This window comes from Silurus meridionalis, chromosome 15, assembly GCF_014805685.1.
Source record: "Silurus meridionalis isolate SWU-2019-XX chromosome 15, ASM1480568v1, whole genome shotgun sequence".
Classification (NCBI taxonomy): domain Eukaryota; kingdom Metazoa; phylum Chordata; class Actinopteri; order Siluriformes; family Siluridae; genus Silurus; species Silurus meridionalis.
In genome coordinates, this window is record NC_060898.1 from 19,339,943 (window position 1) to 19,361,330 (window position 21,388).

At 39.9% G+C, this 21,388-nt stretch overlaps 1 protein-coding gene across 1 annotated transcript in view; it reads right to left on the minus strand.

Annotated features, from left to right (window-relative positions):
• Positions 1-14,122: 14,122 nt before the first annotated feature.
• The window catches only part of pcxa (pyruvate carboxylase a), a 165,740-nt gene continuing 158,474 nt past the window's right edge, over positions 14,123-21,388 (minus strand). Inside the window, 4 exon segments of the mRNA XM_046868027.1 lie at positions 14,123-17,691; positions 18,377-18,517; positions 18,603-18,661; positions 18,664-18,850. Coding sequence (XP_046723983.1) covers positions 17,440-17,691; positions 18,377-18,517; positions 18,603-18,661; positions 18,664-18,850 — 639 coding nt within the window. The 3' untranslated portion in view covers positions 14,123-17,439.

A 21,388-nucleotide genomic window follows, 5' to 3' on the forward strand; every position in this document is an offset into this window, starting at 1 on the left:
TTTAATAATCAGACATTTCATATATAAAATAAAAACGTACACTATCGACTTAAATATTAATAAAACTTAATATTAATACTATTCTTTTTGTATATAACGGTATTTACGTGCTCTGTGCTTCGTTTTCGCTGTTTTTGTGTCATGTAATAAAGGATGTGCCACTTGGAAGACTTTTTTTATGACAAGCAAATCATATGACCCGGTCGACGCCATTGCTACGTCTAGCGACAGGGATACGTCAATACATCCGCCATATTGGGAGGGTCTGTAGAATTTAAAATTGAAGCTCGAGGTCAATCAGAATTAGGTTTATTGGCCAAGTGTGTTCATACACGCACACAAGGAATTGGGTTCCAGTTGTTGGTGACTCTCCAAAGTACAGACATAAATAACGATACATTTATCTTAGACTATACAAGACAATACAGATTAAATAACACAATATACAGAGTATATTACAGATCAATAATGTACATAAAGTGTGAGTGCATGGTAGTGCAAATAGCAGTATTGTGCGTCACGTAAGATAAAGAGGTTACTTTTACCTTTCGAACAATATACAGCAGCAATAGTGTCGAGTCAAGAAGCTATTATTGTCATTTCAACCATATATAGCTGACGCAGTACACAGTGAAATGAAACAACGTTCCTATAGAACCCTGATGCTACATACAACAACAATCACAGAAATAGAAAACACAGGGCTAAGGACTAGTAAGTGTCCTCACCACACAAAGTGCATGTGTGCAACCTGGTGCAAACAATGCAACCACACAAGACAGTTCAAGACAACACAAGACAGTGCAGAGACAACACAGGACAGTGCAGAGACAACACAGGACAGTGCAAGACAATACACAAAACACAAAAATAGTGTGTGTAACATATAGGGATGATGTGATGACTAGCTGTTTTGATAATGCAGTACTTATAGATATGAAGCAGGGCATGTAATTAGGTCAGTTGTTACTGAGGGTCTTTGCTTGGGGAAAGAAACTGTTCCTGTGTCTGGTAGTTTTGTAGCGCCTGATAGATGGGAGGAGTTGAAAGATGTTGTGTCCAGGGTGCATCGCTGCCTGATTTGGTAATTGCAGTGTCTCGGATCACAAGAGGTTACAGCGGATGAGGACGGCTGAGCAGATCATTGGGGTCCCACTTCCGTCCATCATGGACATTTACAACACACTGTAAAGCCACCAGCATTGTGGGTGACTACACACACTTCTTACAAACACATCTGGAAAAAATTACTGAAGCATTCGTGCCCTCCCGTACAGATTAGGTACCAGTTTCTTTATAACAAGCCATCAGACTTCTCAACATGAAAGGAGCTGGACTGATACACACATACACACACATATAAACAGCAAAAAAAAGAAAAAATTGTTTGCACAAAATTGCTGTTTGCACACTTGCTGAATGAAATGTAGTATTTGTTTTTGTACAACTTTTTATTCCTAATCAGACAATCCACATGCACAACCTTCTGTACTGTACTGATCAGTGCTACAGTGATTCTGTGTTTACTGTTTTTGACAATAACTGTGTCTACTTGTGTTATGCTGTCTTTTCTTTTTTGCACTAAATGTTGCACATGTGACCTTGGACCTGGGGAAACGTTTGGTTGGTCATGGTTGGAATGACAATAAAGCCTACTTGATTTGGACAGTGACAGTGCAGTAATGCTATCCAGAAATAAATCCACAAAATAAACTTCAGGTACCAAATATAAAAGCTGTCTAAGAACTTGGATCAAAAGCAGCTAATGCTAAAACATGGCAAGCTGTCACCAATGCTTTCAAACCTGCATGGTTGACCTATCTAAGATGGCACCACCTAATTAGCTGAGCATTGTGGAAAGCTTCCAAAAGCTTTTTCCAAAGTGTAGATTGGAGGTAACCACCTGGAGGAGCTGCTGTCCTACTCATGTTCTCCACTCCTGAGTTGGCTGTTTGTGGTCATGGCAAAACAAAAGAGGGGCTAAAACCAGTGATGGGAATTTGTTTTTTCTATTCATGCACAATGGAACGGTGCAAAAACATAGTGCTCACAAACATAAACCCCAACCCATCCCCATTAGAACCTCTTATCCAGCCAGCCTAATGAGGATTTATTAAAGATACCGAGGGTGTAACCCTCTCCCCTCCTCCACAGTAGCACATTATTATAAAGCCATGCGAAAGGACGTGGAACAGCAGCTCATAACTCTAATCATTCCATTCTTCCTGAACCGTTTTTTTTTTTATTTATTTAAATCTCATAAGTCATTGTAATGTGGGATTGTAAGGTACGTGGCTGCAATACAAACGCTCCTGTTGCTGTGGGTGACCAAAGACAGACACAATCTCGCTCTGTCCTTCTCTACACCAAGGCTCTGCTGAACATTTCCCCGTGATACAGTAAAAGAAAATTAGTCATTTTCACACAAAAAAGACCTCGCAGATATTAATCACGATTAACTCGAGGTGCTGACTATTTTTAGACACCTGCAACCTCGGAGAACAATGCGTGCAAAAGATAATGGGCTGATGCCGGTGCAAATCAGACTTCCTGCACTTGGCTGTAAAACTAATAAACTGAATTGAGCTGCAGGGTGTCAGATACTACACCAGCACTGAGGAGAAGAAGGCAACAATGCTGGTTGTGACTCAGAGGCCAGAGAATAACACCAGTCAACAAAGCACTATGTCCAGATTGGTGCTGCCTAAGTGCTGAATGTAGACACACAATTCATGTTCTACTGAGCACTTGTGAGGCTGCATTGTGTTTGTAGTACTCAAAGGTAGTATGTTAGCTTTTTAACTTCTGTAGGCATTGCTGGCTCTTTGGGTCTGGCACTGGGCAACTGCTCAGAAAGTTCCAGCATCCAAGTAGGCATTGGTGGGCTCTTGAGCAAATTTCTTTGCCCTCATTTGCGTAGTTCTACCCAGTCTCAAGTGTATTTCTTTTTGTATAAATCATCAGCCCATTGAACTGTGGGAGACCAGATGAACACCATAAGAGTTCACCTATCAATTAAAGACCTTGGTCAGAATATGAGGCAACTCTCAGGCCATGTCCATACTAATAAATCTTTGTTTGAAAACGCATATTTATCAATCTGCTTTGCTCTTTGGTCTTAGGAAAATGTAGCTTTTGGAAAACGCTCTCCAAAGTGGATACATTTAAAAATGTGATATGTGGTGTATTAAAATTAGAAAATTTGGTGGTATAATAAAATGTTCAAAAAGTGGCCGTTTTCAAATGAATCCACTTAAGAGTACATTTTCAAAAAGCGATGTTTTCACTGACGTAAGCATTTTCAGACATTTCAGTGTAGATGAGCATCTTTTGGGAAACGATTGAAAAAAATGAAAGTGTGGATGCAGAACTTTTTAGATAAAAACACTGTTTTAAAATTGATCTGGATTATTGTAGACTAAGCCTTAATTAACCTGGAGCTGCTATATGAAATCTTCCATTTTCTGTTGTCCAATAGCTTGTATTTTTTCTTTTCATTCCACCAAAGGTTCTGCCTGACAAGTTTGCACAATTCATACTTTAAGGCCCTTAGTTGGTACATGATCCTCCATAGATAGTACATAATCATCAATCCATCCATCTTGTGACGTTGGGGCTAAACAGAGCAACAACCTGTTCCACCTGCACCGCTTTTGAAGGGTCATGCCAATTAATGTTGAGCAGTTGTCAAGGGTAATGCTTTACAAATGATACCACCAATGGACAGGGATGGAACAGGGCAGTCAAGCCCGATGACAGTGTCGCAGGGATACAATCTGCATTTCTGCTACCAGCAACCATATAAAAAAATCTTTCAGCTGTAGATGTGTACCCCAAGAAAAAAAACCTCCATGGGTTTTTTGCTAAGTTACTTATTTCTTGATTCCTTTTATTATGACTTAAGTGACAATACTACAGTAGCAACTGTGTGTTCCATTGTGTGTTTCCACCAAGCTTATAATTGAAAGGTAAATTTTGGAATAATCCACATCAGGGTGAAGAACACAGAGTTGCATGGTGTGTCATGATTATGAGGATGATGTATTATTCTGGAAGACTTAATTAACTCTAATACTCACTTATCCCAAACACTCGCTTCATGTTCAAGAGCAGGTCTGAAACGATGACCTCCTCTTAGCACTCCAGCAGATCTTATGGCAAACGACTAATTAAACGTTGGAGCCGAGCGTGCCTTGAATCGTAACGATTAGGGTTCACCAGACAGCATAGCTTTTTCTTTGTAATAAATATGATATGCAGGTGAGAATCAAACAATTATCTGCAAATTAAGCTAGGGGCGCTTGACTGACTTTAAAACAACTTGGGAGTAATTACATCAAAATTGCTGCTAAAGCAAAAAAATTCTGTCCCTGACCGCTTGGGTTCAAAAATCAGGAACAAAATTGCATATGCAAGAAAGAGTGGCTATGCGAAGAAATCAAAAGAGATGTGTATGGGAGCTCTGAGCAATCAAATGTGTCGTTATAAAAAAGAAAAAACTCCAACACGCCTACACCACTCGTCTCCACACAGCCCTCAGCCAGAGTGTTAATGCACAGCATGACCTTTTCCATCCGAGCACCGGTGCACACAGAGAGCTGCTTGCATGTGAAAGCATGAAAACAAAGCTCACAAATTGGCTGTCACAAATGAAAATTAAGCAAATGGGTGCATAGTGAAAGCACACAAATAAAGCAAATGAGGTATTTGCCCTCCATTGAGACAGCGCAGTTCTTTAGCCCTTTAGCCCTCCTCCAGCAGGTCACTCACATGCTGTTTAGTCAGGCCCTCCTTCTTTTTTTTCTAAACAAAACCCTATGGCCCACTGACCAGAGCTGCACCACAATAATTTGAGTCAAGCATGTAATAATGACAAGCCACAAAAATAGGGCACAGGAGGAGAGCAGGTCTGTCTCACAACGGATGACTGAATAGTGCACCCAGCTTTCCTTGAGGGCAAGAGGGGAAAAAAAAACAAAAAAAAAACATTATCGCATTATCTCGTCCTTGCATGTGTGCCCACACAAACAAACACAGCACACACACACACACATTTTGCTTGTAGATAATAGCCTGTTTTGGGCTAACATTTTCACACAGATTTATCTTACAAATGCTGTATTGACTGTTTATCTTTTGCGAGTTACAGTCACCCAGTTACTGTTACCTATCTCGTAATTACGAGTTATTTTCCTGCCAGTTGAAGATAATATCTCCCAATAGATGCCATCAATAGATGAATCAGTATGACGATCTTATCATTAAAGTTTATTTGAAGAAAATAAAAATAATAATTTTCGTAACAAATAAAAATCGTGAATCACGAAGTGTTTTACAGGTGCGAATTAATATTTTGTATATATTTGATTTTTAATTAAACAAAGAGAGAAACTTGTCGCACAATTGATATCTCACAACTACTTCTTGATATCATACAGTTGTAACTATAGTATCTCATATCTGTAAGGTAATATTTCACTATTTTCATTGTTTATCTTGCAAATTGCAAGATATCAATTATTGGGCCACTTTTCCAGCCATATGTGAATGTTTCCCAAACTCTTAGGAGGCACACAATTATAGGATGTCTTTAAATGTGTTAGCATTACATTTTCCCCTCATTTGAATTACGAAACCTAAACCTGCTCCAGCATGACAATGCCCTTGTGCTCAGCTTCATAAAAATGTGGTTTCCACTGGTTGGAGTGGAAGAGCTTGAGTGGCCTGCTATAGAGCTCTGACCTCAAGCCTACTGAAAATCTTTGGGATAAATTAAAATGCTGCACCCCAGGCCTCCTCACCTACATCATTACCTGACTTTACTAACACTCTTCTAATTGAATCAGCACAAATCTTCACAAGCACACTCCAAAATTTGGTGGAGCATCTTCTCAGAAAAGTGGAGGCTATTTTAACAGTGACTGGAGACTACATGTGGAAGGGGATGTTCAAAAAGCACTTATGAATCTAACAGTCAGTTCCACAAACGTTTTATTCCACAGTTACTTGTTATGGGAACGTTGTAGCTCAGCGATGTTGAACTTATGATCTGAAGGTCATAAGTTCAAATCCCAACACCACCAAGCTGCCACTGCTGGGTCCTTAACCCTCAGCTGCTCAGTTGTATGTATGAGAAAACTGTAAGTCGCTCTGGATAAGCACATCTGCCAAATTCCGTAAATTCTCACAACATTTTCCAGTAAACAATCCCAAAAAGATAGATTAATATACACATATTGCTCACACATTTAGTATTACAAGTTATTTTCGCTCGGCAGCAACTATGTATCTTTTATCAGTGTTAGAAAGCATCCAGCATAAAATGTGCCAAATCAAATATGCAGATCACAAACCAGAATTACAGAAGAAGAGAGGAGAAAGGTAGAAAAGTTGTGTGTTCATTTGACCAAATGGAAAGGGAGTGAGGCCAGGAATATTTAAGGTGGGTTTATACTGTTCTTTCATGGTGTGGATGGAAAGAGAAATGGTGTAGGGGTGATTTGGAAGGAAGAGTACAGTACGAGTATAATGAAGGTGAAGAGAGTTTCTGATAGGGTGATGAAGGTGAAGCTGGAATTTGAAGGGGTGATAATAAATGTCATCAGTGCCTATTCTCCACAAGTGGGTTGTGAGATGGACCTACTTATTTGAAGAAGGAGGATTATAGGGTGACGTATAAGAGTGGAGGAAGGTGCACGCAGGTGGACTATGTTCTATGTAGGAGATGCAACCTGAAAGAAATTGGAGACTGTAAGGTGTTGGCAAGGGACAGTGTAGCGAGACAGCATCAGATGGTGGTCTGTAGGATGGTTTTGGAGGTGAAGAAGAAGAGGAGGAGAGTGAGGTATTGCATGATTGGGCAACGACTGCAGTAGTGATAAGGAAGAAAGCTAGAAAGGTACTTGTTGTGACATTGTGAAAAAGAAAGGAAGACAAAGAGATGGTGGTGGAATGTTAAAGTGCAGGACAGCATAAGGAGAAAACAGAATTAGGATCGGCGGAGAGATGAGAAAAGTAGGCAGCAGGTGAAATTGGATGTAGCAAAAGCCAAAGAAAAGGCATATAAGGAGCTGTATGAGAAGTTGGACACTAAGGAAGGAGAAAAGGATTTGTACCTATTGGTCAGGCAGAGGGACCGAGCTGGAAGGATGTGCTGCAAGTTAGAGCAATAAAGGATGGAGATGGAAATGTGTTGACTAGTGAGAAGAGTGTGTTGAGAAGGTGGAGGGAGTATTTTGAGAAGCTGATGAATTAGGAAAATGAGAGAGAGAGAGAGAGAGAGAGAAGGTTGGATGATGTGGAGATGGTGAAGCAGGAAGTGGATAGGATTAGTAAGTAGGAAGTGAGAGCAGCGATTAGGAGGATGAAGAGTGGAAAGTGTGTTTGACCAGATGACATACCAGTAGAAGATGTTTAGGGGAGATAACAGTGGAGTTTTTAACCAGTTCAACAATATTTTGGATGGTGAGGGGATGCCTGAGGAATGGAGAGGGTGTGTGCTGGTACAGATTTTTAAGGATAAGGGAGATGTGCAGACCTGCAGTAACTATAATAAAGTTGATCAGTCAACTTTGTGATAAAAGAGTATCTGCAAGAGTGAAAGGGAAAGTTTATAGGACTGTGGTGAGATCTGCGATGTTGTATGGTTTAGAGACAGTGGCACTGACTAAAAGACAGGAGGTGGAGCTGGAAGTAGCAAAGCTGAAAATGTTGAGGTTTTCGTTGGGAGTGACGACAATGGACAGGATTAGAAATGAGTTTATTAAAGAAACAGCGCATTTAGGATGTTTTGGAGACAAGGTGAGGGAGGTGAGATTGAGATTTTTTGGACAGGTGCAGAGGAGGGACATGGAGTATATGTGTAGAAGAATGCTGAGGATGGAGCCACCAGGAAGGAGGAAAAGAGGAAGGCGAAGGAGGAGGTTTATGGATGTGGTGAGGGAAGACATGCAGGTAGTTGGTTTGAAAAGAGGCAGAAGTAGAAGACAGAGTAGTATAGAGACAAATGATCCGCTGTGGCGACCCCTAATGGGAGCAGCCAAAAGAAGATGAAGAGGTCGTGAATGTGAATATCACACAATTGTAAAATTGTGACAAGAGTTTCTGTTCCAGTATTGACAGTAATCTCAAAACAAAAGAACCAAATGCAGACACCACTCAGTTTACATTCACATTACTCAGGGGTCCAGCAGTGGCAGCTTGGTGGTGCTGGGACTTAATCTTATGATCTTACTATTAGATGGCCAACATCTTAACTACTGAACTACAGCTCAAATGCTCAAATTACCTTTTTTATTGCGTAATTGTGAAGCGCACAAATGCGAGTTAATGTCATGCAACTGTGATTTTAATTGTGCGGTTGCAAATATTTCACAACTTATTTGCTCGCAAATGGCTTAGCTGTGAATTTAGAGAAAGTGACTCTTCTCCTAGAGTCTTGGGTTGAACAGGATTGAGTGTTGATGTGGTGTGGTTAGGGGTAGGGGATGGTTTAATACATAGTAACATGAGGTGGAAATAAGTTTACATTTTCATATATGGGTGTTTGTTATGTGCCCTTATCCACAATGATTTAGAATTATTTTATTATATAACTGTGCAGTTGAAGGTTAGGGGCCCTGAAATCCTGGTTCAAGGGACCAGGAGTGGCAGCTTGGCAGTGCATGGGATTTGAACTCTCAAACTTTTGATGGGAAGTCCAATGTCTTAACTGTTTCCACTTTGCAAATCATTTCCCGACCCACTTCCCCACTAAGTGTGAGATCTAATCTTGCAGCAGTGAGACAAAAGCGTCAAGTTTTCTCATATAAGGTAGAATCTACCTTGTGTACACGTACCCCTATAAAATGGACTGTGGTTCATGTAAACCATTGCAGACTACACTTAGGTGTAGAGACCTAAGCATTTTGTGTGAACCAGTGAAGAGTCCATCATAATTCCCCAAAATGTAAAAAGTAACCGCAACAGAGAACACATATTTAAAAAGCCTTTTATTATAAGAGAATTGCCACAGAGCCATGCAGTTATCGACTGTGGCTTTAATCGATTTTTCATCGATTTTACTCGAGTGCAGCGTGCAGCAGGGGCTCGTGGCGCTCTGAAAGTGCGGCTCGGCTTACTTGGGGGTCATAAATATTTGAATAACCGACAACGGGGTCATTAGACAGTGACAGGGTTACACTCTGAATATTCATATCTAATTCATCATTGTAGCTACAGGTGCTGCCGAGTAATCCTTAGCATCCTTGAATACTTAATGAGAGCTGAAAGACGGCGGCCTGCAGAGCTAGAACGATTTGGGAGAAGGAGGGGGAGGAGAAAAAGAGAGAGAAGAGGGAAAGAGAATGGATAACGAAGAACGGATGGCGTTGAAAGATGAAAGCGAGAGACAGCAGGATGGGATCATTATAGCTGATCTGTAGTGACAAACTTGGGGTGAGGAGCATTGATGTGAGCGTCTGCTGATATGGTTGACGAAGCAGCCGAAGGCGAAAGACCAACTCGCTCTAATCCTCAAGTGTTACAGCAGAGCGAGATAATCAGATAGAGAGATAATCACTTATCACACAGTCATGTTTTACACTTGGATGTGTCACATTGCTAGGCCACAATTCCGTCCGTGTGCAACACTGGATGATATAAGAAGAGGATTGTTTCTTTTCTCAAGCTTCCTCACTTCACCTACATCAGTAGGGGTCTAAATGTGAAACTAAATGTGTGAATGGAATGTCCAAAAAGCACACACCAATCTAATGCTCATGTGTCCACAAATGTTAGTCCATATAGTGTATATGATAGAGGAATGGTGACTAATCCTTTTGGGCTTTTGGTCAAATCATTCAATTTTCCAGCATCTGTTTCCTTCCTGTCATTCTATAATTTTTTTTTGCCCATATTTACATTGAAACTCCTCCTATTTTTAATCCTGACCTGCTTTCATTAAAAAAAAAACTGCTATTTTAATGAAAAACACAAAAAAATCACCTCTTTGGATTTGTCCGCCACTTTCTTATTTCATCTGCATAATCTATATTTGCTGTGGAGCTTCTGTTTAATAAAAAAAAGAAAGAGAAAGGTTCCTGAGATCAAACCTGCACTCGTTTTCCAGATAGATTTCTCAGACCGACCCCCACAGGTATTCCGTGACTGGAGGAGCCATCCATCATTTCTAACTAAACCCCACGCTTCCTGTCAGACTGCGCTCTTGGATGCATCATTTTAGTCATCTCTGGCAATCATAAAGAACGTCTAATTGAGCAGAAGTGGCTCGTTCTGATTCTCACACACACTCACACACACACACAGTGCATTTTGATGTTTTTATGTTTCCCCTGCTAATATACACTGTGATTTATGCCCCGATCTCTCCCTTACTCTCTCTCATATGCTCTCACTTTTCAAGATTTCCACAGCTAAAGGGACTACCAGGCTGACAATTGATCGATAAACTCCCCTCAGCCGTTACAGATAATGTGACCACAAGGCCACTGGTCAACGAAGCAGTAATAACACCCACTTATTGCAACTGCACCATCATTACGATGTTTCCGAATGAGCTGGGGGTTTTTCCTGTTATGTCCCTATCTATGTTGCATCAAAAATTCCTACCGGAGGACTATTCCTCATACCGTTTACATCTAATGTCAAAAAATGTAGTGAAGAATCAAACGTGCTTTATACTTGTCACATGTACTGTACTGCACAGTGAAATTCTTTCTTCGCATTTCCAAGCTAGTGGTGGATAAAGTACACAAACTATGTATTGAGAAACAAGATACAGTATGTAAAATATTACTTTAGTAAAAGCACTCCCTTTCACTTAAATAAAAGTATAAAAGTATTTGCCTTCAAATGTACTTAAGTATCCGATGTATTATGAATTATTATGGCTATAATGTTCCTAATATCATTTTTATCTTTTTATCATTTTTATATATGACTTTTACTTAACTTGGTTTATGTGAAAAGATTCTAACGTTACGCTTAGCACATCCGTCTATTATTAAAATGATATTAATGAGTCATTGATTAATATTTATTAAAATGATCATGAGCCCAAAACCTTCTTTTCAGCTACTTTTATAAATCTCGGGTTTCATAAGGTGTTGTGGTGAGTTCGAGTCTGGAGTTTCTTCCATTATTTATTTCTCTCAAAATGTTCTGTTGAACTAATACTGAACTGTATGTTGGGGATAAGTAGATACACCAAGCACCGATCAGAACAAGTTGAAGGCAGAGCACACGCTCGACCCTAATTGGTGGATTGCCGTGTGTTTGACCAGTTTTTATTCACTCATAAATAAAAAGAAACGACTTATTTCACAAAATATAGTTGAGTAAAATGTAAGATATTTGTATATAAAATGTAGTGAAGTTAAAGTAAAAGTCTCCCCAAATGGAAATACTTCAGTAAAGTAGAGATACACAAAATAGCTACTTAAGTACAGTAATTTTATTTTCTTTGTTACTGTCCACCACTTATCCCAGCAACGTTAAGGCTGGGGTCAGCCATGTTACAGCACCCCTGGAGCAAGGAGGGTTAAGCACCTTGCGCAGGGGCCCCAAGAGTGGCGGCTTGGCAACAACAGGGCTTGAATCCCAGACATGCCAATCAGTAATCCAGGGCCTTAACCACTGAGATACCAAATCACACTAAAACAAAGTTTTAAGAAGCCTAAATCAACACACTTTAAAACAATAACGGAAACAATGTTAACCTCCTGGAGTCTTATCCTTTCTTCTTCGTTGTTCATATCAGTTTGAGTGCACACGGAGTCTTTAATGCAAAAGAGGGACAATCTCAAATTCATGTCAGTTATACAAATCCAAGCTTCAAACGAATACAAAATGGTCTCCTACTGCATCCCAGTTCCCCCACTATCCACCATAAAGTGTGTCACTTCCGAAGATAAGACTTAGTGTCCCACATTGTAGTACTGTATGTTGAAATAAATATACCAGAACAATTTCAGGTCGATTTTTCAATCATGGATCCACGGAAACCTTTTTTTTCTTTTGTTTAGCTAATATGACCCACAACTCTGTGCATGGGGCAGCAGGAGTTTTTCGACTGCTTTGCTTCACAGGAGGATTTTAGACAGGTGCATATGAATTGTGAAAACATAAATTAAGGGAAGTGTCATTTATATAGTATTTCTTTCGGCTTCTCCTTTTAGGGGTCGCCACAGCGGATCATCCGCATGTTTGATTTGGCACGTTTTTACGCTGGATGCCCTTCCTAACGCAACCCTCCCGCCGCATCCTAACCACTAGACCACCAGGGAACCATGTCAATTATATAGTATAATCTGTATAAATAATAATGAATTAAAAAAAGATAAAATGCAACCAGGGGTTTATCTGTGGTGACAATGTGAGTAACCTGATGTCTTAGTACACTATATGGACAAAGGTTTGTGGACACCTCACTAGACAAGACAAGATTTATGTGCTTTCTGAACATCCCATTCTACATTTGGTCCCAAGTTGCTCTTATAATAACCTCCACTCTATTTTGGGAAGATGTTCCACTAGATTTTGGAGTTTGCTTGTGGAGATTCGTCATTGCAGGATGCAGAAAAACTAGTTGATGCTTTTTGTGTATCTACATTAGACTACTGTAACACTTTACTGTCTGGATGTTCAAATAAGTGCATAAATAAGCTTCAATAAGTACAGAATGCAGCAGCGAGTCCTTACTATATCTAGAAAATATGACCACATAACCCCTGTTTTAATCAGTCTACACATGCTCCCAGTTAAGTCTTGTAATATTAGTGAACATCTATACCATTATGATCCCTCACGCCTTAGACCAAAAGGTGCAGTCTATTTGTTTGTAGCTATTTCTCTTATCAAGCCCCACATTATGGAACAACCTTCCAATTAATGTTCTGGACTCTGAGTCTCATCGTTCAAGTCAAGGCTGAGAACATATTTAGTCAAGGTTTTTCTTAGATAAAGGAGCAGATCTTGAGGAATCATGTATATAGAGTGTTTAGTGAACTGAGATATTTGTATGCTGTCATCCCCTCTATTTCACACGTTCACTCAGGTTTGTTGACTGTGATGTGGCGGGCCGTCTCTTATCCCAGTGATCCCTCATGTCTGTGTTCCCTTCTGGCTCTCTCTTAGTTATGCTGCCATAGAGAGTTTTGCCAGTCCCCCCAACTGCACAGTGTCTTTACCTTTTATTCAACAATAAGTAGATTTAATAATCCATATCTCTCTCTCACATGTTCTCACCAGTCTTCTCTCTCGGTTGAGTTAAACATGCTCCTGAGGTACCAGTGACCAGTGTTCCTGCTCCTCTCCTCGGATCTGCCAACTTCATCCTGGACGGACTGCCTTCTCTTCAATTGAAGGCCACTCTGTGACACAGGAACTTTAAGGATGGATTTGGACTGTACTTAACGTCAACAGTCTGCAACAATGTCTCTGGACTACCATTTGGATTCGATCATCACTGCACACAACATTGTCTAACTGTAATAAATGGACATTCGGTGCCACCCAGATGAAGATGGGTTCCGTCTCGAGTCAGGTTCTTCTCAAGGTTTCTTCCCTATGTCAACTAGAGGAGTTTTTCTTTGCTACAGCCCGGCTCGCTCATTAGGGAAAACTTACACTTAAAAGTAACAGACTTATGTACTGTTTCTTACTACATTATCTGTGTAAAGCTTTTAAATTTAATTAATGCTCATTCAGATACAAAAGAGTTAGTAAAGTCAGGTAACTGGTGTAGGTGAGGTGAGGAGACCTGTGGTAAAGTCGATTATTCCCCAAGAGTTTTCAGTAGGGTTGTGGTCAGGGCTTTATAGTAGGACACTTAAGGTCTTCCACTCCATCTCATAAACCATATGTTCATGGAGATGGCTTTGCCATATTAGTGCTAAGTGAAGGAAAAATGTCATGCTATCACATCAAAAGATATTGAATAAAATTGTTCATATCTAATTTTGTGGTAGCAGTTTGGGGAAGAACCACATATGGCTGGAAAAATCAGGTGTTCCAATAACAGTGTTGTGCTAGAATACTTTTCGTGCATAATATCAAGGATGCAGCTTCAGAATTCAAACTTATACGCTATGTATATATCAAATAACAAGAAACAAGCCATCAGTCTGTTATAATTTTTATTTTATGTTTTTTTTTCCTTCTACATAGATCAAAAGGTTGTGGTAAACTAGAATTTGCATAAACTCTTACAATTCATTAACATAACAAATGGAAGGGAAAGAGATGCACATCAAGACAACAAACACTATTAAATTGATCATTCCCAACAAGCCTGTACGATTAGTTCCACTCCCCTAGAGCGTGATCCTGATTATAATTGCTGACATATCTATAATTTAGCAAGCTGAATTTCTATTTGAAACAAGTGCAAGAATTTAGTAACATGTTTTTATATGTTACAATAAAAACCCTCATTTACCAGTAAGTAAACATTATTTGTTCAGTAACTCTTTATAGATTGCCTAAAACATAATAGTTCTTTTGGCCGCATAAACCCTATTCATAAAAACATCTGTTAGAGCAGTCAAGATTTTCTCTAATGTATAAAGTAGCATTTTTTCACCTCAGGAATATCATTTCACCCTTAGCATTTCACCTCAGGAATATCATTGAACACATTCAGGTGTGTATATTTATGTATAACATTATTGTTAGTATGTCAGTTTTACTGCTGAAATTGTTATAGATATAAAATGTTCACCCCAATCTTTATCTACCACATACCTGACCTTAAACTTCCTCCATTCATGCAACCATTAACCAATCAGCCGATCATGTGACAGCAGTGCATCAAATGCAAAGCGCTTCTATGACTGGTCGGACAGGAAGTCCACGGTAACTCAAATAACTGCACAAACACGATGAGCAGAAAAGCATCTCAAAATACACAATTTTCATTTCATTTTTTTATTTTTATGCCTGTCAGCAAAGAACAGGAATCTTGAGGTTATGCCCGGAATTGGACAGATGAAGAGCCGAGAGACGGCAACTGGAGAGTTGCATGAATGAGAGCAGGTGTACAGGTTTTGTTCTAAAGTGAATGTTTACTCAACACAGTAACAAACGCAAAATGTTTTGTCTGTATTTTCCACAGAGTTTGACCCATGGGAGTCTAAGGGTCGCTGTTGGGGCAGTTAATCATTTTTAAAGAATTAATAACAGTATGTGTAATTTAAGTAAGTATGGGGTCCACGGTAAATCTAGGGTCTATCCATGGAAATACACTTTGTTATGGAATACCAGGAACTCGCATAAATGCACACCTGAAGACAATTTAGTGCAGCCAAACTATTTAATGTCATGATTTTGAGAGATTTGGAGATGTTAGGAGGAAACCAGTGAACCCAGAGTAAACCCATGTAGAGAGCATGTAGAGAAAATGTAGAGAAAATGTGGAACTGTGACCCTGGAACCTGCTATGCCACCATTTCGCCAAAATAACTGTATACAATTTCCTACTGCTGTAATAAGTTTAGTAAAACAAGTGGACTTAGTTTTTTAATGGTTTTGTTTCTATAACGAATTTCTAGAATAGTTTCCATTCTTATTTCCAAGAGACTGCTTACAGATACCACAAATGATGATCTTCCTGCTGTGTTGTCCAACTGTATACAAATCCACATGCAAACAGCTTTGCTATGACTTCCCTGACCCATGTCTTATAAGTGCACCTTTATTGCTGGTGTAATGGTTGTTCTTTTTGTACTCGTGAAATTGTGCGATAGAAATGCATTTAGATTTTAGACTGTGGATTTCTCAGCACAGGGGAAATGGTGTTGAAAATTCTTCTTTGTAAGCCCTAAACAGGCTTTGCAGATACTCTAGTGGGACCATACGGGTGAACATTTCTTGACCTTTTTTTTTTTTTTTTTTTTTTTTTAAACTAGCGTACGACAGGGTGAAGCCCTTTCTTCAACAACATCAATTTCCAGTTGTAGCAAGTGATTCCGACTAAAATTAGCATGGTTACACTATGGCTTCAGCAGACCTCTTGAACAGCGTGGAGATGTTAATGTTAGGAGGTTAAAAGACAGCAATACCGATCAAACGTCGGCCCCTAATTTAAAGGTACTCCACAGCCCAAGCTGAGGCACTCCAGGTGTTGCCTAATGGATTACCGATTCGGCACTATTCAAGTGTACGAACGCTCGGTTGTTGAGTGCTCTCCATGGACGGCTCTTTTACGAACCTCACATTCGATTTCCAGCTACAAAAGATAACACTTCAAATGAGAAACCTCCAGTGGCAGTGCTGTAGTACTGTATTGCTGTAGCAACAGGAGAAAAAAAAAAAAAAAAAAGAATGCCAGCGATTGCAGATCTGCAGGCCAAAACATGGTGCTCCTGGTCCCAGGAGGAATGTAACAGGACTGGTGTGATATTCTCATTCAGGGGCAAATTGGAACAATAATTTGAGATCAGCGTCAAGGAACGAGGTTCTTGCTAACTCTGCATTCTTCATGAGCGCCGAGGGCTCTAGGGTATCACGGGACCTCATCTCATCGTCAGTGTTCATTGTGAATAACTGAAACTCAGCCAAGAATGCATCAGAGGCTAGCCAGTCAAGTCTTTAACTCTGACTAATGCATTGTGGGTAAACCACAGCAGAGCTCCCAGGCTTTCGGTGCTAACAAGGCGATACATCACATTCGGCATGACACTATTATTTCACTTTTGAAACGGATATTTAGTCGATGTCCGAAATGGCGTTACACGAACAATAACAAGTCTCAACAGTGATCTCTCAAAGGCAGAATGCAAAAAAAAAAGGAAAAAAAAAAGGTGCAGAAGTTACATGGTCACGTTCTTTTTTTTTCTTTTGGTTTCCGCATGATTTAAAGGCAACATCCAAAAGGTTATGCTACAAGAAATCCGATACTCGTTTAATAGTTTTTCAAATTGTTTCTGTGAGAGGCGTAATTTCATAATTGTACTCTTTTCATTTATTGCTCGATACTTTTTTCCCTCCATAATTAAACATCTCCTTACTGCCACAATCCAATTTCTACACGTTTCTAAGATCTAATGACATCCACATTAACACAGACACTCAATGTTAATGTAACACTAGTTTCCAGCTCATGGATCATTAGCTCTGGTGATTAAACATGACAGGTGATTATGTAAAATAGATTCAGATGACACAAAAACAAGAATTCTTCCGCACCCAGAGCACAAACACTCGTTTCCAGTTACATTCAATAATAACTATGTGGAGGATCGTTTAAGACTAAGTAATGAACCTCTGTCAGTTCCAAAATCTGTGCATACATCTGCTTTAAAATGTGTGCGTGCTTTCGTTTTGTGTGTGTGCATGTATATATGTATATGTTTGTGTATATGTATATGTGGCTGTGTTTGTGTAAAACCCCATACAATTTCCAAGCTGTGCCCTGGATATGTTTTGGTGACTTTGCTCGGTTTACTCGCTGATCTCCAGAATGAGGTCATCACCCTCCAGGTTGCTGTCGACTTTGACGTAAACTTTTGCGACAGTGCCGGAAAGCGGCGAGTTCACCACCGTCTCCATCTTCATGGCACTGAGGACGCACAGAGGCTGGCCTTTCTCCACCTTTTGGCCCTCCTTGACCTTGACCTCGACCACTTTGCCTGGCATGGGAGCTCCAACCTGGCCCCGGACGTCCTTCAGAGCCTTGGGGTGGAAGTGCATCTCCTGCAAAGCAAGGGAGTTTCATTTCATAAGGAGAAAGGGTATAAATGCAAGGAGACGTACACTATATTTTTAAAAGTTTGCGCCCTTCTGGTCATAAGTACGGTATGTGCTTTTTTGCACTTCTAATTCCACATTTAGTCCCAATTTGCTCTTATAATTCCCTCCACTCTTCTGGGAAGATGTTCCACTAGATTTTGGAGTGTGCATGTGGAGATTTATGCTCATTCACACAGACTCAAGGGTGTTAGTAAAGTCAGGTTCAATGACACCGTTATCCAGAGCGACTTACATTTATCTCATTTAGGAAGCCCAGGAATAGCAGTTTGACTTGGCTGGGATTAGAACACACAACCTTCAGATCCAAAGTCCAATGCCTCAACCACTAAGCTGCCAATTTAAGAAATATGAAGTAATTTATAATACTGATTAATTACTATGTAACTAAATAATTGCTATAATTTTAAATTATGTAATGGATTTTTGAATGAAATCTGGGCTTTTCCCCTTCATTGTCGCTCTATAGGGAAATAGAGTCAGAGCTAGGGTACGCGAACCTATTACATTGTGGGATTCATGGTCTATAAGGTATTAACTGCTTTTAGACATGACTACAGAATAGCAACGCACTAAACCATGAACTCGAGTCTGTGGTCAAAGATTAGTCGATTAATGAAGCTATTTATACCTTCAAGGCCACGGTGTCTTTGACCAGCACCGATCTCAGCTGACCATTGAGCTCGAAGAAGACCTCTCTCTGACCGGCCTTATTCAGATCCCCCAGTGCCAGAGCTTTAATATGGAGAGTTTTTCCTCGCTCCAGCTCCACCTGGATGAAATATTAAAACAGATCTTAGCATGTGGTGGAAAAGACATAACCAGTGTTGCATGGTGGATATGAAACCGAGCAGCACCTCAAACTCCTCTGCGATCTTTGGCCCGTCCAGGAAGAGGCGAGTGTTGAGGCAGTCGACGGTCCGAAGGTGGTGGTAAACTCCTTAAACTCCTGGAAAACTTTGGGGTACATAGCGGCTGACATCACGTCCTCTGGAGTGATGTCATCGCCATGGGTCTCGCGCAGCTGCTTCTCCAAACTCTTGAAGTCCATTGGAGGGAGGGAAGCACCTGGACGGCCCTCCACACGAGGCAACGTTTTCAACACCTGCACCAGACACCATGCGTTACATGATTACAGGATTAAACGCCAACATTGGCAACTCAAATGTAATAGAGTTTAAAGCTTCCTTTTGAGGAAGTGTAAGCTCTCCACTCCAAGCACTCATGCATAGAGGGCCTATATGTACATATATGTCTGAAGATGAGTACTTATAATCCCCCAGAGCCTGGCACACGTATATTTTACACACACACACACACACACACACACACACACACACACACACACACACACATTACATACATACATATATAAAAAGACAGACAGGCAGACAGATAGTCGATACAGCATGCCCAATAAATTCTTCTTTTCCTCTCCATCTGTGAGGCCAGATAAATCAGCTGTTTAGCACACCTTAAGGACATCCATTTGGGCAGTGTTGGGTTACAAGCATAAATATAACTTCAATATTTGATGTGGATTTTTCTTCGACCTTACTCCTGCTGGAGCAAAAATGCCCTGAAAACATGCTGACGGCTAAAATAAACCACGTCCTCATATATCATATATGGACAAAAGTTTGTGGACACCCAACCATAACAGTTGTGCGTGCTTTTTGAACATCCTATTCCACATTTAGTCCCTATTTGCTGTTATAATAGCCTCCATTCTTCAGAAAAGATGTTTCAGTTCATCACCAAGGAATACAATATTGGAAGACAGAGCTCTATAGAAGGTCATTTAAGATTTTTCACTCCAATTCTTACAAAGCATATATTCATGGAGTTCGCTTAGAGCCAAAAAAAAAAAAAAAAAAAAAACCTTTGCCTTGCTGCAGCAGGTTTGGGTCTCCTAACTAAAGTGAAGGGCAAATTTCATGCTACATCATTCAAACACATCCTGTACAACTGTGTGCCTCAATTTTGTGGTAATAGTTTTGGGAAAAACCACATGTTTCGAAAGGTGAGGTGTCTCAATACTTTTATCCATATAGTGGTCCGTATAGATCTACAGGTGAACACTGAAATAAAATCTAAAATCAGTAACTCAAGAAAGTGAGGGTGGATTTGGATTGTAATTAATCTCAGTCTACCACAGTGGCTCAGGACCACACGTTGCATGCACAGTTCGCAAACCTTAACAATGGAATTGTATTGAATGGACATTCGGTGACACCCAGATGAGGACGGGTCCCCTTTTGAGTCTGGTTGCTCTCAAAGGAGACTTTCACCACTGACTCACTCATTATGGATAAACAATTATGAGCAAAAAAAAAAAAGATAGCCACTAAACTCGCACATTCTTTTATACAACCTTATAACCGCTTTATCTGTGTAAAGCTGCTTTGAGACAATGTCTATGGTTTAAATAATTATAATAATAAAAAAAAGAAAGCTATACAAATCACAATTCTCTGATTTTAATTGCACAATATTTCATTTATAGGCTAAGAATGTAGGGCAATGCAGGAAGCACATATTTGTCATCCATAAAGCATGCTAAGCGGCTGCCCTATTTATTTTAAAACCAGCTCATACGATAAATTAGGCAAACTGTAAAAGGGACACACATTTGTCTGGGAAACAATCGATCTTGCACAAAAGAGGCGGCTTGTAATTGGGGCATGGATGGCAAACGGGAAGGACAAGCTTTTTCTCGACACTTCGTGCTGACTAGCAAAAGAGGCAAGTGATGGCTATAAACAGAACGATTTTATTGAAACCGAGGGGAGAAAAACAGACAAAGATGAATTGACTAAGATAGAGTGATAAAGTCGTCTAAGAAGGGAACAGAAAGAAAAAAAAAAAAAAAAAAAGTAGTTTTTTGGCACATTGATGTGAGTGTGAGTCAGACAGGCCCACTCAGAACAACAATCTATTTCCCTAACTAGATAAAGTGCCTCAACAGAGCAGAAATAAACTTGGCTACCACTTTCTGTTCTGTCTGTACTCATAAAGCTTTATGGATGTCCTAATGATTTAGAGTAATTTGGTAACAATGCCCTGGAAGCATTTTTATAAACGCGAATAATGCATCAAAAAGCGCTGCTGAAGTAGTGTAATTAATTCCTTGGTGAGTTGTAAACACTGAAACATTGCACCGCTCATTATAAAACCACGTACCGTGGTTCATTACTGTCGCGGCTGATGATAATCTTACCACCACTTCTGGTATTTTTTTTTTTATAGATTTATTACAAAAACAGAAATAAACCAAGTCAAGAGTTCAAATGTCATTACTAGGTGCATTGACAATCAGATTTGAAGTTATGAGTAAAACAGCTTAAACCCAAATATACTATACTGACAAATATGAACAAAAGTGTTGGGACACCTGACATCTCCAGCTGTATGCGCTTCTTCCCCAAATTTTTACCTCAAAATTCAAGACACAACTGAATCACATTACCGTATTTTTCGGACTATAAGCCGCTACTTTTTTCCATCGTTTTGAACCCCGTGGCTCAAACAACGAAGCAGCTAATTTATGAATTTTTCCTGGGTTTTTCCCAGTTTCACAAACTTCAAGCCAAAAAACTGAGCGACATAACATTAGACCAATGAAATTTCCGAACGGAAACGG